General features: G+C 46.7%; 1 protein-coding gene across 5 annotated transcripts; it reads right to left on the reverse strand.

Annotated features, from left to right (window-relative positions):
- Positions 1–11,035: 11,035 nt before the first annotated feature.
- Positions 11,036–20,864, reverse strand: znf706 (zinc finger protein 706). 5 transcript variants are annotated; one of them, XM_027157370.2, is made up of 3 exons: positions 20,725–20,864; positions 13,726–13,879; positions 11,036–11,868 (listed from the first exon to the last, which is right to left on the reverse strand). In XM_027157370.2, the coding sequence occupies exons 1-3, from the start codon at positions 20,760–20,762 to the stop codon at positions 11,773–11,775; spliced, it is 288 nt and encodes a 95-aa protein (XP_027013171.1). In that variant the 5' UTR covers positions 20,763–20,864; the 3' UTR covers positions 11,036–11,772. The 5 variants fall into 5 exon arrangements, with proteins under 5 accessions (XP_027013171.1, XP_027013174.1, XP_027013172.1 ...); XM_027157373.2 differs by lacking the exon at positions 20,725–20,864 and adding an exon at positions 16,287–16,437; XM_027157371.2 differs by lacking the exon at positions 20,725–20,864 and adding an exon at positions 16,283–16,425.
- Positions 20,865–21,444: the final 580 nt, after the last annotated feature.

Below are 21,444 nucleotides of genomic sequence, written 5' to 3' on the forward strand. Positions count from 1 at the left end.
TGCGCCGCGCTCCATGTGTCCCCACTGCGACGAAACCACTCGTCAACGGCCGGTAGGTCCGAGGGTGTGTCGGACCAGGGGAACAAAGGAGGTTGAAATCCCAGGACGCACTGGAATGGGGTTAGACCCGTGGCGGGTTTGAGGAGAGAATTCTGAGCATACTCAGCCCACATCAAGTATGTGCTCCAGTCGGTCTGGTTATCGTGGCAGTAGGAGCGTAGGAACCGGACGAGATCTTGGTTCAACCCCCGAGGTGAGGCAGATGTTCACGTTGAGCTGTTTGAAGAATGCCGCCCAGACTCGTGAGGTGAACTGGGGACCGCGGTCGGACACGATATCCTCAGGCAGGCCATAGTACCGGAAGACAAAGTTGCACAATGCCTCCGCGGTCTCGAAGGCTGTGGGAAGTTTCGGCATGGGGATCAGACGGCAGGCTTTGGAGAATCGATCGATCACGGTGAGGATAACCGTGTGGTTGTTGGAACGGGGAAGGTCGGTGACAAAGTCAATTGCAATGTGGGACCAGGGGCGTTGAGGCGTGGGCAGAGGAAGCAGTAAGCCCGCGGGGAGCTGATGAGAGGGCTTAGAGGTATTGCAGATTGTACAGGCTCGGACGAATTCGCGCACGTCTGTGGCTAGAGTCGGCCACCAAAACTGGTTCTGAGCCAGGTGTAGGGTGCCTGTGATGCCGGGATGGCCGGCGCTGGGGTTGGAGTGTAGGAGCTCCAGGAGGTTCGTGCGCCAGTTCTCGGGCACATAGGTCCGGGATGGAGGGCAATTGGCAGGTGGTGGTGTGTGGGCGTTGGCCTGGGTTATTTCCGTCATGATGTCCCACTGGATGGGCGCGAGGATGTGGGCTTCGGAGATGATGGGTTCTGGGCTTGTGTCCGGGCCGGGTTCACGGAACATGCGGGACAGGGCATCGGCCTTGATATTCTTGGTCCCCGGCCTGTAGGTCACCGTGAATCTGAACCTCGTGAAGAACATGGCCCACCTCGATTGACGGGGATTCAGGCGTTTGGCGGCGCGAAGGTATTCCAAGTTCCGGTGGTCGGTGAGCACGGTGAACGGGTGTACCGCGCCCTCTAGCCAGTGCCGCCACTCCTCGAATGCTACCTTCATGGCTAGCAGCTCTCGGTCCCCCACGTCGTAGTTGCGTTCCGTCGGAGATAGCTTGCGAGAGAAGTATGCACACGGGAACATCTTGTTGGCCGGGCCCTGGCGTTGAGACAGTATGGCCCCCACCCCCGTATTAGAGGCGTCCACCTCTACTATGAACGGCCGGTCTGGATCCGGGTGGTGGAGAATGGGAGCTGAGGTGAAGCTCGCTTTCAAGCGCCGGAATGCCGTTATAGCTTCAAGGGACCAGGTAAGCCGAGTGGATGCTTTTTTGGTCATCGAGGTGAGCGGGGCCGCAATCGTGCTGAAACCACGGATGAAGCGGCGATAGAAATTAGCGAACCCCAGGAAGCGCTGTAACTCCTTCAGGCTCTGTGGTCGGGGCCACTGTAATACTGCGCGCACCTTGGAGTCGTCCATGGCGACCCCCTCGGCTGAGATGACGTAGCCTAGGAAGGTCGTGGAGGTCTGGTGGAATTCGCATTTTTCGGCCTTGGCGTACAGACGGTGTTGGATGAGACGTTTAAGGACTGCCCGCACGTGCTGGGTGTGTTCCTCCATGGTCTCTGAATATATAAGGATGTCATCGATGTATACGACCACCCAGCGGTCCAGCATGTCGCGGAACACGTCATTAATGAATGACTGGAACACCGCGGGACTGTTCGAAAGGCCGAACGGCATGACTAAATATTCATAATGGCCTGATTGGGTCGAAAAGGCGGTCTTCCATTCATCCCCCTCTCTGATCCGGATGAGGTTGTAAGCGCTGCGTAAGTCCAATTTCGTGAAGTATCGGGCCTGGCGGAGCTGTTCGAGAGCCGACGGCACGAGGGGAAGAGGATACCGGAACTTGACTGTCATGTCGTTCAGAGCCCGGTAGTCAATGCATGGGCGGAGGCCTCCATCTTTTTTCTTCACGAAGAAGAACCCGGAGGACGCCGGGGAGACAGAGGGTCGGATGAAGCCCTTCTGGAGCTCCTCCTCGATGTAGGTTTTCATGGCTGCCGTCTCTGGTTGCGACAGCGGGAAGATTCTCCCTCTGGGTGGAGTGGATCCAGGCAGAAGTTCTATGGCGCAGTCACTGGGCCGGTGCGGTGGCAGTTCGGTGGCCCGAGTCTTGCTGAAGGCCGCCGAAAGGTCTTGGTATTCCGCTGGGAGATTAGAGGTGGTGGAAGTGGAGCATACAGAGAGCGTGGTGTTGGGTCGTGGGGTTTTCGGAGGCAGTGGCTGGTGTCGGTGGCATGCTTCGCCCCAGCTTGAGATGTGCAGGTCTCTCCAGGAGATGACGGGGTTGTGAAGTTGGAGCCAGGGGAAGCCTAGGATGAGGGTGTGACGCGGGGAGCGGATGATGTGGAAAGGCAGGTATTCTTGATGGTGAGGGCCCACCTGCAGCCGGAGACGCCTGGAGATGTGCGTGATGTGGCCCTCACTGAGCGGCCTGCCGTCTACCGCCTCCACTGCCAAAGGAAAAGCACATGGGATCACTGGCACGTTATAGGCTTGCGCAAACTCCCTTGACATGAAATTGCCCGCGGCGCCGGAGTCGATTAGAGCAGACAGATTAATCATTTTCCCCCGTATTTCAACTTGTACTTGTACTACTGCGCAGTTCGAAGATTGAGGAATGAGCGGGTCAGGATTCACCGATGTGTTCCGTCTGCCGGGCGGCTTGTTGGGGCAGGCGACCAGTCTGTGACCGGCTTCTCCGCAGTAGAGGCAGAGTTGGAAGCGGAAGCGTCTTGCTCTCTCCTCAGGCGTGAGGTGCGTGGCGTCGAGCTGCATGGGCTCGGGGTCCGCCGGTCGGGCTGTGCGAAGTGTCTCGCGCGCGTGTCGGGCGGTGTGCGTAGGAGGTCGACGTGTCCGCATCAAATTGTCAATGCGGATGGACAGGTCAATGAACTCCGTCAAATCTCTCCCTTCATCACGGCAGGCGAGCTCGGCTTGTAGACCCGGATGCAGCCCTTTGCGGTAGATCACCTTTAGGGGTCGCTCCTCCCAACCTGTCTCGGCGGCGAGCGTACGGAATGTCAGCGCGTACTCAGCGGCGGGACGGTCGCCCTGAGATACGGCCAACAAACGCTCCTCTGCGCTCTCACCCGTGGCGGAGTGCTCGAAGACAGCGCGGAATTGGGAGAGGAAGTGTTCAAACGTGGGGAAGGCGGAGCCATCCTCTTGCCAAACCGCCGTGGCCCACTCCAGCGCTTTCCCGGTGAGGAGCGTGCACACAAACGCTACGCGGCTAGCGGCGGTCGGATACAGGGACGGTTGTTGCGCCACAAATAGCTGACATTGCATTAAGAAACCTCCGCATTTTCCAGGATCTCCGTTAAACTTTTCCGGAAACGCGAGCCGCGGGCTGGTGACAGCTGGGGTCGCGATTGGATCGGCCGGCGGGCGGGGCGCCGGTGCCGGAGGGTTCGGAGCCGCAGCGGAGCCTCGCAGACCTTGTAACGCCGCAGCGAGCTCTCCGATGAGCGAGGTAAGTCGCGTTAGTTGTTGGTGGTGTCCGGCGAGCTGCTGGGCTTGAGCGGAGAGCTGGGTGGCAAGCTGAGAGACGGCTGCTGGATCGCTTGGGGGCGAAGTCTTCTGTAACGATGAGTCGTAAGACTGAGGATCCATTTGCAGCTTTAATATATAATCTCGGAAACAACAGGCAGAGTTCAGTACCGGTAAACACGACAGTGTAGGTAAGGCAAAAACGTAGTCAGAACAACAGGCAAAAGGTCAGGGCAGGCAGAAATCAGTCGTGAGGCAAAATACAGAAACAGATCAAAAACCAGAAACAGGAACAATCAGACAACGCTCAGAATGATAGCCGTAGCAAATCAAGACTTCGCAGTGAAACGGAGTTCAAGTTCATGCTTTATAGGAAACAGGTGATTGAAAGCAGCTTGTGGTGTAATCATGACAGGAGTGGTGGTTTGTGGGAGATGTAGTTCAGAAGCGCTTAATACTCCGGAGACGATTCTCTCCGTTGTGGGTGCGGAGGTGAGGCAGGTGTGCTGATCATGACAGATACACTGTATTTAATACTATAGACACTAACACCAACACTAATACACTGTATTTAATACTATAGACACTAACACCAGCACTGATACACTGTATTTAATACTATAGACACTAACACCAGCACTGATACACTGTATTTAATACTATAGACACTAACACCAGCACTGATACACTGTATTTAATACTATAGACACTAACACCAGCACTGATACACTGTATTTAATACTATAGACACTAACACCAGCACTGATACACTGTATTTAATACTATAGACACTAACACCAGCACTGATACACTGTATTTAATACTATAGACACTAACACCAGCACTGATACTGTAACGATGAGTCGTAAGACTGAGGATCCATTTGCAGCTTTAATATATAATCTCGGAAACAACAGGCAGAGTTCAGTACCGGTAAACACGACAGTGTAGGTAAGGCAAAAACGTAGTCAGAACAACAGGCAAAAGGTCAGGGCAGGCAGAAATCAGTCGTGAGGCAAAATACAGAAACAGATCAAAAACCAGAAACAGGAACAATCAGACAACGCTCAGAATGATAGCCGTAGCAAATCAAGACTTCGCAGTGAAACGGAGTTCAAGTTCATGCTTTATAGGAAACAGGTGATTGAAAGCAGCTTGTGGTGTAATCATGACAGGAGTGGTGGTTTGTGGGAGATGTAGTTCAGAAGCGCTTAATACTCCGGAGACGATTCTCTCCGTTGTGGGTGCGGAGGTGAGGCAGGTGTGCTGATCATGACAGATACACTGTATTTAATACTATAGACACTAACACCAACACTAATACACTGTATTTAATACTATAGACACTAACACCAGCACTGATACACTGTATTTAATACTATAGACACTAACACCAGCACTGATACACTGTATTTAATACTATAGACACTAACACCAGCACTGATACACTGTATTTAATACTATAGACACTAACACCAGCACTGATACACTGTATTTAATACTATAGACACTAACACCAGCACTGATACACTAGACACTAAGCATTTATACACAAATACTTATATATAAATAATTTGTCATTAACTTTAAATACATGAAAGAATTCCAGTCAAATTTACACCAAACACTGCGTCCGCAAAGACAACAACATTGTGTGTGACACACACCCTTAACCCCACACACACTCTAAACCCCCTCACACACACTTAAACCAACACACACTCTTAACCCCCCACACACACTCTTAACCCCCACACACTCTTCACCCCACAAACACTCTTAACCCCTCGTACACTCTTAACCCCCACACACTCTTCACCCCCCACACTTTTCACCCCACACACACTCTTAACCCCTCGTACACTCTTAACCCCCCCACACACACTCTTGCCCCACATACACACTCTTAACCCCTTGCACACTCTTAACCCCACACACACTCTTATCCCACACACACACTCCTACCCCCACACTCTTCACCCCCCCACACTCTCTTCACCCCACACACACTTCACCCCTCACACACACTCTTCACCCCTCACTCACACTCTTAACCCCCCACACACTCTTCACCCCCCCACACTCTTAACGTCACACACACTCTAAACCCCCCACTCATAACCCCCCACTCTTAACCCCCACACACTCTTAACCCCCACACACTCTTCACCCCTCACACACTCTTTACCCCACACACACTCTTCACTCCCCCTACACACTCTTCACCCCACTCACACACTCTTCACCCCACTCACACACTCCTCACCCCACACACTCTTCATCCCACACACACACACTCCTAACCCCTCGCACACTCTTAACCCAACACACACTCCTACCCCCCATACTCTTCATTCCCCACACTCTTCACCCTCTAACACTCTCTTCACCCCCCCCCACACTTCACCCCTCACACACACTTCACCCCTCACACTCTTCACCTCTCACACACACTCTCCCACCCCAAACACACTCTTAACCCCCCACACACTCTTCACCCCTCACACACTCTTAACCCCCACACACTGTTCACCCCCACACACACTCTTAATACACAAACACTCTTCACTACCCCACACACTCTTCACCCCACTCACACACTCTTTACACCTATTTTTAAATGCTGCTACAGACTGCTACTGTCTATAATAATAAGAATCTTTTCTTACACTGTCTAAAACACACAACTCTTTATTTTTTAATAAATTAAGTACATTTATGGAGACTGAAATAAAATAATCACACATGTACTGATGGAGAACTGAGAACAAATCCTCTCTCTTAAAGTTCTGTATGGTTTGATGTATTTGATGTTTATATGTTAAGAAACAGACGGTTGTAGCTCTGCATCCTGAGAAGCGAGTGATGTGCAGGAAGGAAAGCGTGGGTCTGCAGAGGAAAAAGACTGAAACATGGCTGAAACGGTAGCAAGCCTGTTTTCTTTTCATGAGGATGTTGTGGGGACTGATCCTTCCTCTGCTCTTACAGCTCATATCCTCTACATATCACACGGGTAAGAATGGAGATCCTGTTTCTGAATGAGTCGGCGTCTGAGGAAGTAACGAGCACAGCTGAACCAGGCCGCAGTGACACGCCGGTTCCAGAGCTTCGGCTGTGAGATCTGTCACAATTTCCATAAAAGCACATTATATACACATGTGGAATGTGGAGGAGGAATCTGTGCTATATTGTGTGGATTCACACTGTGACCTTCACAAAACGGAAGAAAGTCTCATTTTATCCAGAATTTTTGTTTAATATATTATTTGTCACCAGTGTTGTGCTAGTTAGTAAGAAATAGTAACTAATTACCATTACTAGTTACTTCTTAACATTACTAGTAACTAGTTACCTTTACTAGTTACTTCATTCGAACAGTAACTCGTTACTGTTAAAAGTAACTTTTTAGTTACTTTTTTAAAGAACGTTCTTTATTGTTCTCATTAATGCCCTTTTATGCGTTATGGTATTGCATTTTTTGTACTTTTTGTATTGACCTGTAACTTTATGTCTGCACTGTCTTTTGTCCTGCACTGTCTTGTTTGTCTTGTCCTGCACTGTTTGCACCAGTTTGCACAGTTACAATTTATGTGGCTAAGACTACTTACATGTCCTTAGCCTTGTCTTTTGTTTGTTTGTCTATGTAACACCCTGATCCTTGAGAAGTCACTGTGTACTGTAACAGCTATATATGGTTGTAATGACAATAAAAGCTTCTTGACTTGACTTGACTTGACTTGGTCTATACAAACACAAAATCTGTCCCTGGCTAACAGTCCAGTGAAAATCTAGTCACTGTTGTCTGGCTGGAGTGGCTTGAGTCACTTCGAATGTGTCCACCAACACTGGGTTAGCTTCTAGCTTGTTTGAGGCATGTAGTTTCTACCTCCAGATTGGAGTTGGTGTTTATTGCAGTAGACAGGACCAGAACCAGAAAGACACAGCTTACATTTGACTAAAAGGTTTTTTGACTTTATGCTCAACTAAAGTGAAATAATGAGCATATTTCCACTTAGAGAAACTCGTCTTGCTCTCGCCTCGCCTCGCCGTTACTGCCGCATAATAAACGGAAAAACGCCCACAGTGCAGCGTCTTCGTGTTTACAGGTTGGCATCCACCGATCCTACAATGCGTCGCTTCTGGTTAGTCTATAGGCTAGACTTCAGCTAAGTGTACTGAGTTAGTGTCTTCTTTACCTTACAGGAGCTTGTAGTGCATTACATCAATGTGCTTTCTGTAAGGTGATTAAACAGAATTAAACTCAGAACATGAACACTGCAGTGAAGGACACAGAGACGCCGCGTCCCTCATCGCCATAGTGTACATTTATATAAAAAAATAATATGGAACAATAGCAAAAACTCAAAATAGCAAAAGTTGAAACCTAATAATGTTTTGTTTTTATATTTATTATAATTCAGTCTTCTCTGTGATGTGTGTAAGCATGGCTCCTACTGTAACTGAGCCTTTTTCTTTAAAAGCAGAGCTTTCGCTCCAGCGGGGCTTCATAAATTGGAGCAAAGGACGTTGGGACGTTCTAATAAAAGCGGCGTTCCCATAACCTCCTGTTCCGGCTCTGTGTGTGTGTGTATGGAGGGAGATGATCTATTTTTCAGCAGTCACATGTTTCCTCTATGGACTGGAGCATTTGATGGAGTAACCCACTTCACACAAACGCTGATCCTGCAAACACACAGCCTGTGTGATGTTCATGTTCAACTTTAATCTGTTTTTGAGGAGCTTTCCTGAAATCCTTCACACCATCATTGGAGAGAATTCTTTCTCATCATTTACAGGTTTACAGTCAAAACTATGTGTCAGTTGACATTCGTCCTCAACCTTCCCTCTTTACCTCAGTGTAGAAGCTGTGAGGTTGCAGATGTTGTTAATAATAAACAGAAGCTATCACTGTAGTGAGCTAATTGTGTAAATGTAACCAGGTTGGGTCGTAGCCTCAAGTTTCGCATTGATTATAAAATACTATTATTAACCTATTACGCACTTAACGGTCTCGTGCCACAGTACAGAGAGATCTTTTGGTTTTTTTATGATCGGTCACGCCTACTTCGATCAGAAGGTGCAGGCTATTTGAAAATACCTCAAGTACAAACGTCTCCAGCAGGGGGCAGAGCTTTTTCTCGCAGAGCTTTTTCTCACAGAGCCCCACACTTATGTTTGGTGAACTGAGATGTCTGGATGCTTTGCAAGTTGCTCAGGTTTGCAGACTGTGGAGTGGTGGGACGCTTTACATCCCAGGAAGCCCTTCTGGCTCTAGCCTTTTAGTTATGATGTCATAGCTAGTCTTCCCGGAGTCCCTGTCTGCACTTTGCACATAATTTACCTTGTCCATAACCTGAACACAGTCCTACCTAACAATTATTCTCTCTCTCTGTCGAGCTATATATGCCACTCCGGTCCTCTCAGTGTTCGACCCATTAGTTCCTCAGGAGCTCTCGGTTGCACTATTATAAACTATTGTAGAAATGACATTATTTACATTTACACAATTTACTGTAGAATGTCACCCAAATGAGGATGAGGTTCCCTTCTGAGTCTGGTTCCTCTCAAGGTTTCTCCCTCAGATCATCTCAGGGAGTTTTTCCTTGCCTCCGTCGCCTCCAGCTTGCTAGGGAGAGACAGATATATAGTATTTTAAATTAAATTAATATTACAATTAATTTTAAACTTTAATTGTATATATATATATATACACACTTATTTATTTGTTTTATTTTTGTTCTTCTTCTTCTTATTATTATTCTATATATTTTTTTTATTGTTCTCTCTCTTCTGTTTCCATACTTCTGTAAAGCTGCTTTGAGACAACGGGAAATTGTTAAAAGCGCTAGACAAATAAATTGAATTGGATTGAATTGAATAGGGGGGGGGAGAACGGTGGATTAGTGGTTAGCACGTTCGCCTCACACTTCCAGGGTTGGGGGTTCGATTCCCACCTCCACCTTGTGTGTGTGGAGTTTGCATGTTCTCCCCGTGCCTCGGGGGTTTCCTCCGGGTACTCCGGTTTCCTCCCCCGGTCCAAAAACATACATGGTAGGTTGATTGGCATCTCTGGAAAATTGTCCGTAGTGTGTGTGTGAGTGTGTGAGTGTGTGTGTGTGAGTGAATGAGAGTGTGTGTGTGCCCTGTGATGGGTTGGCACTCTGTCCAGGGTGTATCCTGCCTCGATGCCCAATGACGCCTGAGATAGGCACAGGCTCCCCGTGACCCGAGAAGTTCAGATAAGCGGTAGAAAATGAATGAATGAATGAATAAATGAATGAATTGAATAGTAGCAGAGGTGTAGTGTATAAAAGAAGCGTTTTTCATTTGAAATAATTCTCACAGTTGATTTGCATATCTGAGTTTTTCTCAGGGCGTCGCTCATCGGACTCTCAGGAATTCATTAAAGCTTCCCACCCAGAAGTGAGAGCTGATTTCATGGCTAGATATCAAAGCTAGAGCAAAGAGCAGCCCAGGGCTGGAGAGTGAAACAAAGAGGTTTACAGTTTTAGATGTGTTGGTGAAATAAAAAGCAGTTCTCGGATAGACTTCATTTAACAGTTATCAAGTAACCAAAACTTTGCATAACTCCATGGTTGTAGGTGAAGGAACAAATTCAAACGTGTGTTTGTGTGAATCCCACAAGAATACGACTTTTTTTTAAAACAAAACAAAAAAAATGCCACCACAAGCTGACGTCAGTTAGTTTATTAGCAAGCTAAAAAAAGAAGTAAACTGCTTTATTTTTAGATTTCAAACAAGCTAATGTTAGCTAAACCCATAATACATTACATGCATACATTTACAGCATTTAGCAGACACCATTATCCAGAGTGACTTACAACTGAGCAACTGAGGGTTAAGGGCCTTGCTCAGGGGCCCCAGCAGTGGTAGCTTGGTTGACCGAGGGTTCGAACCCATGACCTTCCGATCAGTAGCCCAACACCTTAACCACTGAGCTACCACATCCCTCAGCAGGCCTGTCAGGTGTCACACATTCAGAGTGACGTCCCTCATGTCGGTCGTTTCCCCCTCTCTCCCTCCACACATCGTATTTCTCACACAGAAAAACTTTTTGACTATTTATCATATATTTAATAAGCCGCAGCGCCCAAAACGTATCAGTCCGCACCGCTGTCTCTATGGAAACGGGCAGGAATCAAGTGCGTCTCAGTTCTTAGTCGAGCCTGACACTTATAAGCCAATAAAAACAAGAGGCTACACAACAGCCAATCAGAAAATAGCACTATTGTATCTGGGTAAGATTTAGTCGTTCATTAGCTCACTAGCTGTAGCTGCTGTAGGTATGATATAGAATCCGTGTGATTGTGGGATCACTTCACTAATTTAAGCTAATTAATGTAATTTAAGCTCCACCCAGTTGACTGGTGAGTGAATAAAAAGACAGGACAGTTCATAACCAAAATTAAACTTTATTAGAAGGTTATATTACATTGGCACAGGAACCAGGTCACTGAGCTCGATTCCAGTGAAGAGGAAATATTTCTGTAGTAAAATTAAAATAGTACTCAGATAATCACCCACATCCAGTGCGCTCGGAAAAATTACAAAACAATCGTCACTTTTATCCACAAATTAAATAAAATCCATCCACAGGTTTGGAGTAGCATATGTTCCAGTTTAAAAGGTTTTTTTTTATTCTGCCTGTCTCTTGAGGAATAAAATAAATTTATAAATACATTCATCACATCATATTGAAGTCTAATTAACATCAATGTATAACGTCGTTGTTTTCAGTAATGATAACAATGCTCAGTTAGCACAGATCCCTTACAGGATGCTAATTATTTATATTATGTTTAGGTTTAGAGGTTATATTATATACTATATATATAGAGTAGGCTTTATGATCTGGAAAATACAGCATTTATAATTACATCATCAACACCCCGTCACCTGTTTATCACCAGCTCACTGTACCTCAGTGTAGCAGTGTGTGAGACGCAATCAGCACAAACCGGTGTGGAATTAATCATACAGACAGACAGACAGACAGACAGACGGACGGACGGACGGACACAGGCAGACAGACGTCTGCATGTGTTTTTTTTTTTTTTTTGCTGTTGGGGCAACAGTTGACAGCGTTAACAGTCCTTGATGGTGACGCCACAGTGCAGGTCTGGGGAGCGATGCTCAGGCTTCTACACCCACCAGTTCTGGAGGAAGAGGATTTTTGGGATGTTTGCTCTCAAAATGCTGCTTAAATGTTTTTGGATCCGGCATCTGTGACTACAGAGAGATGCAACAGTTTAGAAAAATGTGCTATGAGTAAAGTTAGCCTGAATAATAAGTTGTTTGTATTAGTTTCTCTGTTTATCTATTTTTTAAAGAAAAAACCATTATGCTTAGTGCAAAAAATGTGTTTATATTTGTTTAATGTGTTTATTCAGCTTCAAAAACCATAAGACATGCCTCAAAGCTCTGAATTCACGATGTGACGTCATTCTGAATTACGTTGTGCTTTGGAGTTGTTGCCATGACGGCAAATTCCTGATCTCAGACCAGCTCAGGTTATTTCACATAACTCAGAGGCTAGATGATGCTTTCAGACAGGGTTCACATCACTCCTGTCACCACACGGTCACCTCACGCTGCTAGAACACGCTGCCACAACACGATCACCACAAGCTGTCACCTCAAGCTGCCACCACATGCAGTTACCACACACTGCCACCTCATGCTGCCACAACACGATCACCACAAGCTGTCACCTCAAGCTGCCACCACATGCAGTTACCACACACTGCCACCTCATGCTGCCACAACACGATCACCACAAGCTGTCACCTCAAGCTGCCACCACACTTGGTTACCACACACTGCCACCACACGCTGCCACAATACATGGTTACCACAAGCTGTCAACTCATGCTGCCACCACACACGGTTAAAACACATTGCCACCGCATGCGGTTACCACACCCTGTCACCACACGGTCACCTCACGCTGCTAGAACACGCTGCCACAACACGATCACCACAAGCTGTCACCTCAAGCTGCCACCACACGCAGTTACCACACACTGCCACCTCATGCTGCCACAACACGATCACCACAAGCTGTCACCTCAAGCTGCCACCACACTTGGTTACCACACACTGCCACCACACGCTGCCACAATACATGGTTACCACAAGCTGTCAACTCATGCTGCCACCACACACGGTTAAAACACACAAGCGGTTACCACACCCTGTCACCGCACGCGGTTACCACACCCTGTCACCTCACGCTGCCACAATACGCGGTTACCACAAGCTGTCAACTCACGCTGCCACCACACGCGGTTAAAACACATTGCCACCGCACGTGGTTACCACACCCTGTCACCTCACGCGGTTACCACAAGCTGTCAACTCACGCTGCCACCAGAGGCTGCCACCACACGCTGCCACAACACGATCACCACAGGCTTCCACCACACGTTGTCACCTCACGCTGCCACACCCCCTACAGGACACGATCTAAACTATAGCAACAAATCTTTTAAACTGCTTCAATGTTACATACATAATTGTTGATTTTTTTTTTCTCATGAGTCATTTAACCTTTTAGGAAGAGCGACTAAATATCCAACAGTATTCACAGTTGTTTTATAAATTATATATATATATTTAATAAGTATGAAAATAATATTTCACTGCACTGTGGGAGACACAGCAGCACCCCCTGGAGGTAGTGCTTTCACTTTCTGCCTAATTTTTGCTCCATAAGTTTGGTAAACTGGGGCTCATGACCCCTTGTGGGGCTCTAAATTTACATATGAGGCCACGAGAGAAGTGCAGAGAAAAACGTCTCGTCTTCATGCTGTTTCATTCCTTTAGTTTACAATCAGAGACATTGGACTACAGGCTTAAATTCTGAAATGTCATGAGTCACATTTTACAAGTCTTAGATGTCTCACATCTCCAATCACACCATGACCACTTCTGTTCTACTCTACGGTGTTACCACTGACAGGATGTGACCACTGACTGTTTCCTGTTAAAGTCAGGAGTTTAAGAATCCACTCATGTCGCCTTCACACATACTGAAAGCTGTGTGTGTGTGTTTGTGTGTGTGTGTGTGTGTGTGTGATAACCCACCCTGCAGACTCCACATGTATACACCAAAGCAGCCTTTGCTGCGGTCTTCTGGTCGTGACCTTTTGACTTCTTGATCTCTGCCTGCTTCTTGGCGTTTTTCTGCTGAGATTGGATCTTCTGGTGTCCTCGAGCCATGCTGCTCTGAAACAAAGTTCTGTAACAGACACACACCGTAAATGGTATGTGATATTTATAGCACTGCTGTATAAGACCCTTTAGTGATCGTCAGCTCTGGAAGTGTTTTACCAACTATCCCAATTTTTCATGCTTTTTATCCTTTTAGAATTACTTTTAACAGCAAAACTGTTTTGTGTGAGAGTTTATACTGAGATATATTATATCAGATTATATCACACGCTGTTTTTTTTCCCTCCCTGCGTCGTTCGAATGTAACGTCACGTGTAAAAGCGGCTGTGAAAACCTGTCTGATCAGGTTCTCTCTCCACAGCGTCAGGGCGAGGTGCTGATGGGTGTAACCACTGACAAGGTGTGATCACTGACAGGGTGTGACCACTGACAAGGTGTGATCACTGACAGGGTGTGACCACTGACAAGGTGTGATCACTGACGGGGTGTGACCACTGACAGAGTGTGACCACTGATGGGAGGTGTGACCACTCACTGATGGGAGGTGTGACCACTCACTGATGGGAGGTGTGACCACTGACGGATGTGACCACTGAAAATGAGTGACCACTGACTGGGTGTGACCACTGACAGGATGCGACCACTGACTGATGTGACCACTGACGGGTGTGAACACTGACTGATGTGACCACTGACTTATGAGACCAGTGACTTATGTGACCAGTGACTTATGTGACCACTGACTGATGTGACCACTGACGGATGTGACCACTGAAAATGAGTGACCACTGACTGGGTGTGACCACTGACAGGATGCGACCACTGACTGATGTGACCACTGACGGGTGTGAACACTGACTGATGTGACCACTGACTTATGAGACCACTGACTTATGAGACCAGTGACTTATGTGACCAGTGACTTATGTGACCAGTGACTTATGTGACCACTGACTGATGTGACCACTGTTGTGGTGTGTCGCTCGCTGCTTGTACACAAGTCCAGATGAGCTGAAAATTTTATTTTTTGAGACAAATCCAGAACACTGTGAACTTTAACAAACACATTATTACACCACAAATGAGCAACGCAGCCTCAACTTTCACCAACCATGAAAAGATAAGGAGGTTGAACTCTATGACTGAGATTAAAAGCTTGAATCAAAAATAAACCTAAAAATTTATATAAAATAAATATAAATCATAAAATAAATCATCAGCTGCATGAAGTCATGGAGCCCAAAACCGTGCACATGGCTCCTGTTTATGACAAACACACTTGGTGTTAATTGTTTATTAAAAATAAGTCATTTCCACGAGCCTGAATTCCATATTTTAAATGTACTTTATATTTACATTACAGTTATATGTGACTCGTCTCCTACATACTATAAATACACGGTGTCTCACCCGTACTGGGAAAAACCGCCTTCTCGCTTCTGATTGGCTAGTTACAAAGATCTTCTGAGCGAGGATTGGCTGTCAATACTTTCTCTACGTTGTCCATTAGACAAAGTGACCAATCCCAAAGCTCCTTAATAAAAAGCAGGTGGGAAAAGAAAATACAATAACAAAAGCACCATAAGGGCTTAAGGCACTAATCTGACATCAGAGATAACGCAGAGATGCGATTTACTCGCGAAGTAGATTGTTTTCCTGAAAGCATTGTCACAAACCTCCGCTTTAAAGTTGGAGAAGTTTTAGTAAATATCGAGGTTTGTTTTAAGCAGCTGTTAGCACTGCTACTTAGCGTGAGCCGCTTCACTAGTAAACTCTGAGCCGCTTCACCAGTGAACACTGACCCGCTTTACCAGTGAACACTGACCCGCTTCACTAGTGAACACTGACCCGCTTTACCAGTGAACACTGACCCGCTTCACTAGTGAACACTGACCCGCTTTACCAGTGAACACTGACTCGCTTCACTAGTGAACACTGACCCGCTTCACTAGTGAACACTGACCCGCTTTACCAGTGAACACTGACCCGCTTCACTAGTGAACACTGACCCGCTTCACTAGTAAACTCTGAGCCGCTTCACTAGTGAACACTGACCCGCTTTACCAGTGAACACTGACCCGCTTCACTAGTGAACACTGACCCGCTTTACCAGTGAACAATGAGCCGCTTCACTAGTGAACACTGACCCGCTTCACTAGTGAACACTGACCCGCTTTACCAGTGATCACTGAGCCGCTTCACTAGTGAACACTGACCCGCTTTACCAGTGAACACTGAGCCGCTTCACTAGTGAACACTGACCCGCTTTACCAGTGATCACTGAGCCGCTTCACTAGTGAACACTGACCCGCTTTACCAGTGAACACTGAAACACATTTCATCTTATCATAAATAAAATATATCTTTATCTATACATATTTATCATTTTTCATGCAAATTAAGGGAGTGAATTTTAAAAACTCACTTTTCAAAATCAATGACATTTTTAGTAAAATTAACGCTTACTTACTTACTTACACGGAGCAGAGAGTCGGCGGTCAGAATGAAGTTTACAGCTGTGTAAATATGAAACACTTCCCACACCCGAGAGCAGGGAGCTGCCTGGGACGCGTCCCAAATCAGAGCCTGATCACTTCCCTACACACTCTCTCAATTACCCTAAACACACAATACTTTTACACACTCACTCACCCCCTACACACTTACTCACTCACCCCTACATACTCACTCACTCACTCACGCCTACACACTCACTCACCCCCTACACACTTACTCACTCACCCCTACATACTTACTCACTCACCCCTACCTACCTACTCACTCACTCACTCACCCCCTACACACTTACTCACTCACCCCTACATACTCACTCAATTACCCCTACCTACTCATTCACTCACCCCTACACACTTACTCACTCACCCCTACATACTCACTCACTCACTCACTCACTCACCCCTACACACTCACTCACTCACTCACTCACTCACTCACTCACTCACTCACCCCTACACACTCACTCACCCCCTACACACTTACTCACTCACCCCTACATACTCACTCACTCAAGCCTATACACTTACTCAACCCTACACACTTACTCACTCACCCTAAACACTCATTCAATACTTTTACACACTCACTTACTCACCCTTACACACTTACTCACTCACCCCCTACATACTCACTCACTCACCCCTAAACACTTATTCAATACTTTTACACACTCACTCACTCACTCACTCACTCACTCACTCACTCACTCACTCACCCTAAACACTCATTCAATACTTTTACTCTACACACTCACTCACCCCTACACACTCACTCACTCACCCCTACATACTCACTCACTCACCCCTACACACTTCACTCACCCCTACATACTCACTCACTCACCCCTACACACTTACTCACTCACCCCTACATACTCACTCACTCACCCCTACACACTCACTCACTCACCCCTACACACTCACTCACCCCTACACTCGATCACCCCTACACACTCACTCACCACTACACACTCACTCACTCACCCCCGACATACTCACTCACTCACCTCTACACACTCACTCACCCCTACACTCGATCACCCCTACACACTCACTCACCACTACACACTCACTCACTCACCTCTACACACTCACTCACCCCTACACACACACTCACTCGCTCACAACTACACACTCACTCACCCCTAAATATTCACTCACCCCTACACACACACTCACTCACCCCTACATACTCACTCACTCAGACCCAACATACACACTCACTCACCCCTACACACTCACTCACCCCTACACACTCACTCACCCCTACAATTCACTCACCCCTACACACTTACTCACTCACCCCACACACTCACTCCCTACATACTCACTCACAACTACACACTCACTCACCCCTAAATACTCACTCACCCCTACACACTTACTCACTTACCCCTACCTACTCACTCACTCACTCACTCACTCACTCACTCACTCACTCACTCACTCACTCACTCACCCCTACACACTTACTCACCCCTACATACTCACTCATTCACTCACCCCTACACACTTACTCACTCACCCCTACATACTCACTCACTCAAGCCTACACACTTACTCACTCACCCCTAAACATTCACTCACCCCTACACACTCACTTACTGGAGTCACCCCTACCAATTCACTCACCCCTACACACTCACTCACCCCTACACACTCACTCACTCCCTACATACTCACTCACCCCTACACACTCACTCACCCCTACACACTTACTCACCCTTACATACTCACTCACCCCTACACACACACACACTTACCCCCTACATACTCACTCACTCACCCCTACACACTCACTCACTCCTACATACTCACTCATTCACCCCTACATTCACTCACTCACTCACTCACTCACTCAATCACTCACTCACCCCCTACTCACTCACTCGCTCACCCCTACCAGCTCACTCACCCCTACACACTCACTCACTCACTCACCCCTACACACTCACACCCCTACACACTCACTCACCCCTACACACTCACTCACCCCTACACTCAATCACCCCTACACACTCACTCAACACTACACACTCACTCACTCACCCCCTACATACTCACTCACTCACCCCTACACACTCACTCACTCACCCCTACATACTCACTCACTCAGACCCTACATACACATTCACTCACCCCTACACACTTACTCACTCACTCCACACACTCACCCCCTACATACTCACTCACTCACCTCTACACACTCACTCACTCCTACATACTCACTCATTCACCCCTACATTCACTCACTCACTCAATCACTCACTCACCCCCTACTCACTCACTCGCTCACCCCTACCAGCTCACTCACCCCTACACACTTACTCACTCACCCCATACTCACTCACTCACCCCTACACACTCACTCACCCCTACACACTTACTCACTCACCCCATACTCACTCACTCACCCCTACACACTCACTCAATTCAATTCAAGTTTATTTGTATACCACTTTTTACAATAGACATTGTCTCACTAGACCTACACACTTACTCACTCACATCCTATACACTTACTCACTAGCCCTACATACTTACTCACTCATCTCCTACACACTTACTCACTAGCCCTACATACTTACTCACTCACCCCTACACACTCACCCCTACACACTTACTCACTCACCTCCTACACACTTACTCACTAGCCCTACATACTTACTCACTCACCCCTACACACTCACCCCTACACACTTACTCACTCACCTCCTATACACTTACTCACTAGCCCTACATACTTACTCACTCACCCCTACACACTCACCCCTACACACTTACTCACTCACCTCCTACACACTTACTCACTAGCCCTACATACTTACTCACTCACCCCTACACACTCACCAGTACACACTTACTCACTCACCTCCTACACACTTACTCACTAGCCCTACATACTTACTCACTCACCCCTACACACTCACCCTTACACACTTACTCACTCACCTCCTATACACTTACTCACTAGCCCTACATACTTACTCACTCATCCCTACGCACTCAGCCCTACCCACTTACTCACTCACCCCCTGCATACTCACTTACTCACCCCTATACACTCACTCACACACCCCTACATACTCACTCACCCCTACACACTTACTCACTAGCCCTACACACTTACTGACTCACCCCTACACACTTACTCACTCACCTCCTACGCACTCACTCAATATCCCCACACACTTAATCACTCACCCCTACATACTCACTCACCCCTACATACTCACTCACCCCTACACACTTACTCGCTAGCCCTACACACTTACTGACTCACCCCTGCATACTCACTTACTAACTCACCCCTGCATACTCACTTACTCACCCCTATACACTAACTCACTCACCCTCTACACACTCACTGACTAGCCCTACATACTCACTCACTCACTCACTCACTCACTCACTCACTCACTCACTCACCCACTCACTCACCCCCTTCACACTCACTCACTAGCCGTACACACTTGATCCCTTGCTCACACTGTTTATTCTCTATGAAATCTACTAACACCAGCTCTAACACTGCTGCTCTATTAATCAGTGCTGCTGTTTCTATTGTACTAATCCCACTGCCACCACACTTAACCCCGGGCAGATCCGGTGTGTAGGAAGAGTTTCATATTAATACTGATAAAAACTTCTAATACACCACCACCAGTACTGTTACTGTTACTGCACTTATACTGTTACCGCTGCCGCTACTGTATTACTGTTACTGTTATTATTACTGTTATATCAGTATTCCCACCACTAGATGTCGCCCTGACCTTTATAATCTTCTTTTCCTGCACACACTAACACTAATAATACACCCTAATCAAACACACAACTCAAACACACAAAATTCACACTAATAAAAGAAACAGGAAGAAGCAGTTGTACTGTAGAGTCACACTGTGTGTGTGTGTGTGTGTGTGTGTGTGTGTGTGTGTGTGTGTGTGTGTGTGTGTGTGTGTGTGTGTGTGTGTGTTAACTACCTTTAGGCCTCGTTTCAGTCAGGTGTGCTGGTATCGAACCTGAGGCTGTTTTCAAAGCAAATCAAAAACTTTACCTGTTCATTGTGTGTGTGTGTGTGTGTGTGTGTGTGTGTGTGTGTGTGTGTGTGTGTGTGACCTAAACAGCTTCATGATCATTTCTCTGGAGACAGTTTAAAGGCATAACAATACAACTTGAGGATTCATTTCTGTTTAATAAAACAGAGAAAAGAAACACAACACCAAGTTCACCGTGTTTCTCACAATGCTAACATTTCCTACTACAATGTGAGGAGTGGCAGAGAGACATTGAGACAAAGCAAGAGAGACAGACAGTCAGACAGACAGGCAGACAGACAGGAGGAGCTGTATCTACTTCATGTTAATAATAAACACTTAAGTTACAGCTTTACCTCGGACTGCACTGATACCGGAGACTCCTTCCATACATGCTTATTCTGAGCGTGAGCCGTACACGTCCCTGTGAATGAGCTGTTGCTATGGAAACGAGAACGTATCAGAGCGATTGCATTAATATAAACCTGATCTACAGTCAGTTCAGCTGCTAGAGAGAATGAATCAACACCTGACCACCAATCACCAGCTCTGTGCTGTAAGTGTCACTCATCACTGTTACTGTTACTTAATCATCAACAAATAATAAATGTGGAGGTGCCAATAGTTTTGAGATCAGTGTCCAGTAAGAAAAAATCAATACTAAAGCCAACACCTGTTATGTTTGACAAATTATTGGGTTAAAATCAAACTGTTCATTGTCCCAATATGTCGAAGTAAAAAAAAGTGTCTGTATCGCATGTATTTACCCCACAATACCCCCACCCCCATGATGTAGGGTGCCAATACTTCAAGAAACAACCTGAACTATGAGTGCAGATCAAAGGCATGAACCTGGAAATGGAGTGAATTTACTGTTTGTCCGAGGAGGAGAGAGGCTCAAATGAAGGTGTGTTTGCATGTTGAGGCGTGCCGTAGAACACACACACACACACACACACACACACACACACACACACACACACACACACACAGGCACACACACATACACGCATGCACACACATGCACAGCCACACACACACACACACACCCACACACACACATCCAGAGGGCACAA

This window comes from Tachysurus fulvidraco, chromosome 24, assembly GCF_022655615.1.
Source record: "Tachysurus fulvidraco isolate hzauxx_2018 chromosome 24, HZAU_PFXX_2.0, whole genome shotgun sequence".
Lineage (NCBI taxonomy): Eukaryota > Metazoa > Chordata > Actinopteri > Siluriformes > Bagridae > Tachysurus > Tachysurus fulvidraco.

What these genes read in the sequence shown, in the direction of transcription:
- znf706 (XM_027157370.2), bottom strand. Translation starts at nt 20,762, where the DNA reads ATGTATGGAAGGAGTCTCCGGTATCAGTGCAGTCCGAG. An exon ending in CGGTATCAGTGCAGTCCGAG is followed by an intron (nt 13,880 to 20,724) that starts GTAAAGCTGTAA and finishes TGTCTGTTACAG; the next exon opens with AACTTTGTTTCAGAGCAGCA. An exon ending in ATACATGTGGAGTCTGCAGG is followed by an intron (nt 11,869 to 13,725) that starts GTGGGTTATCAC and finishes ATCTCTCTGTAG; the next exon opens with TCACAGATGCCGGATCCAAA.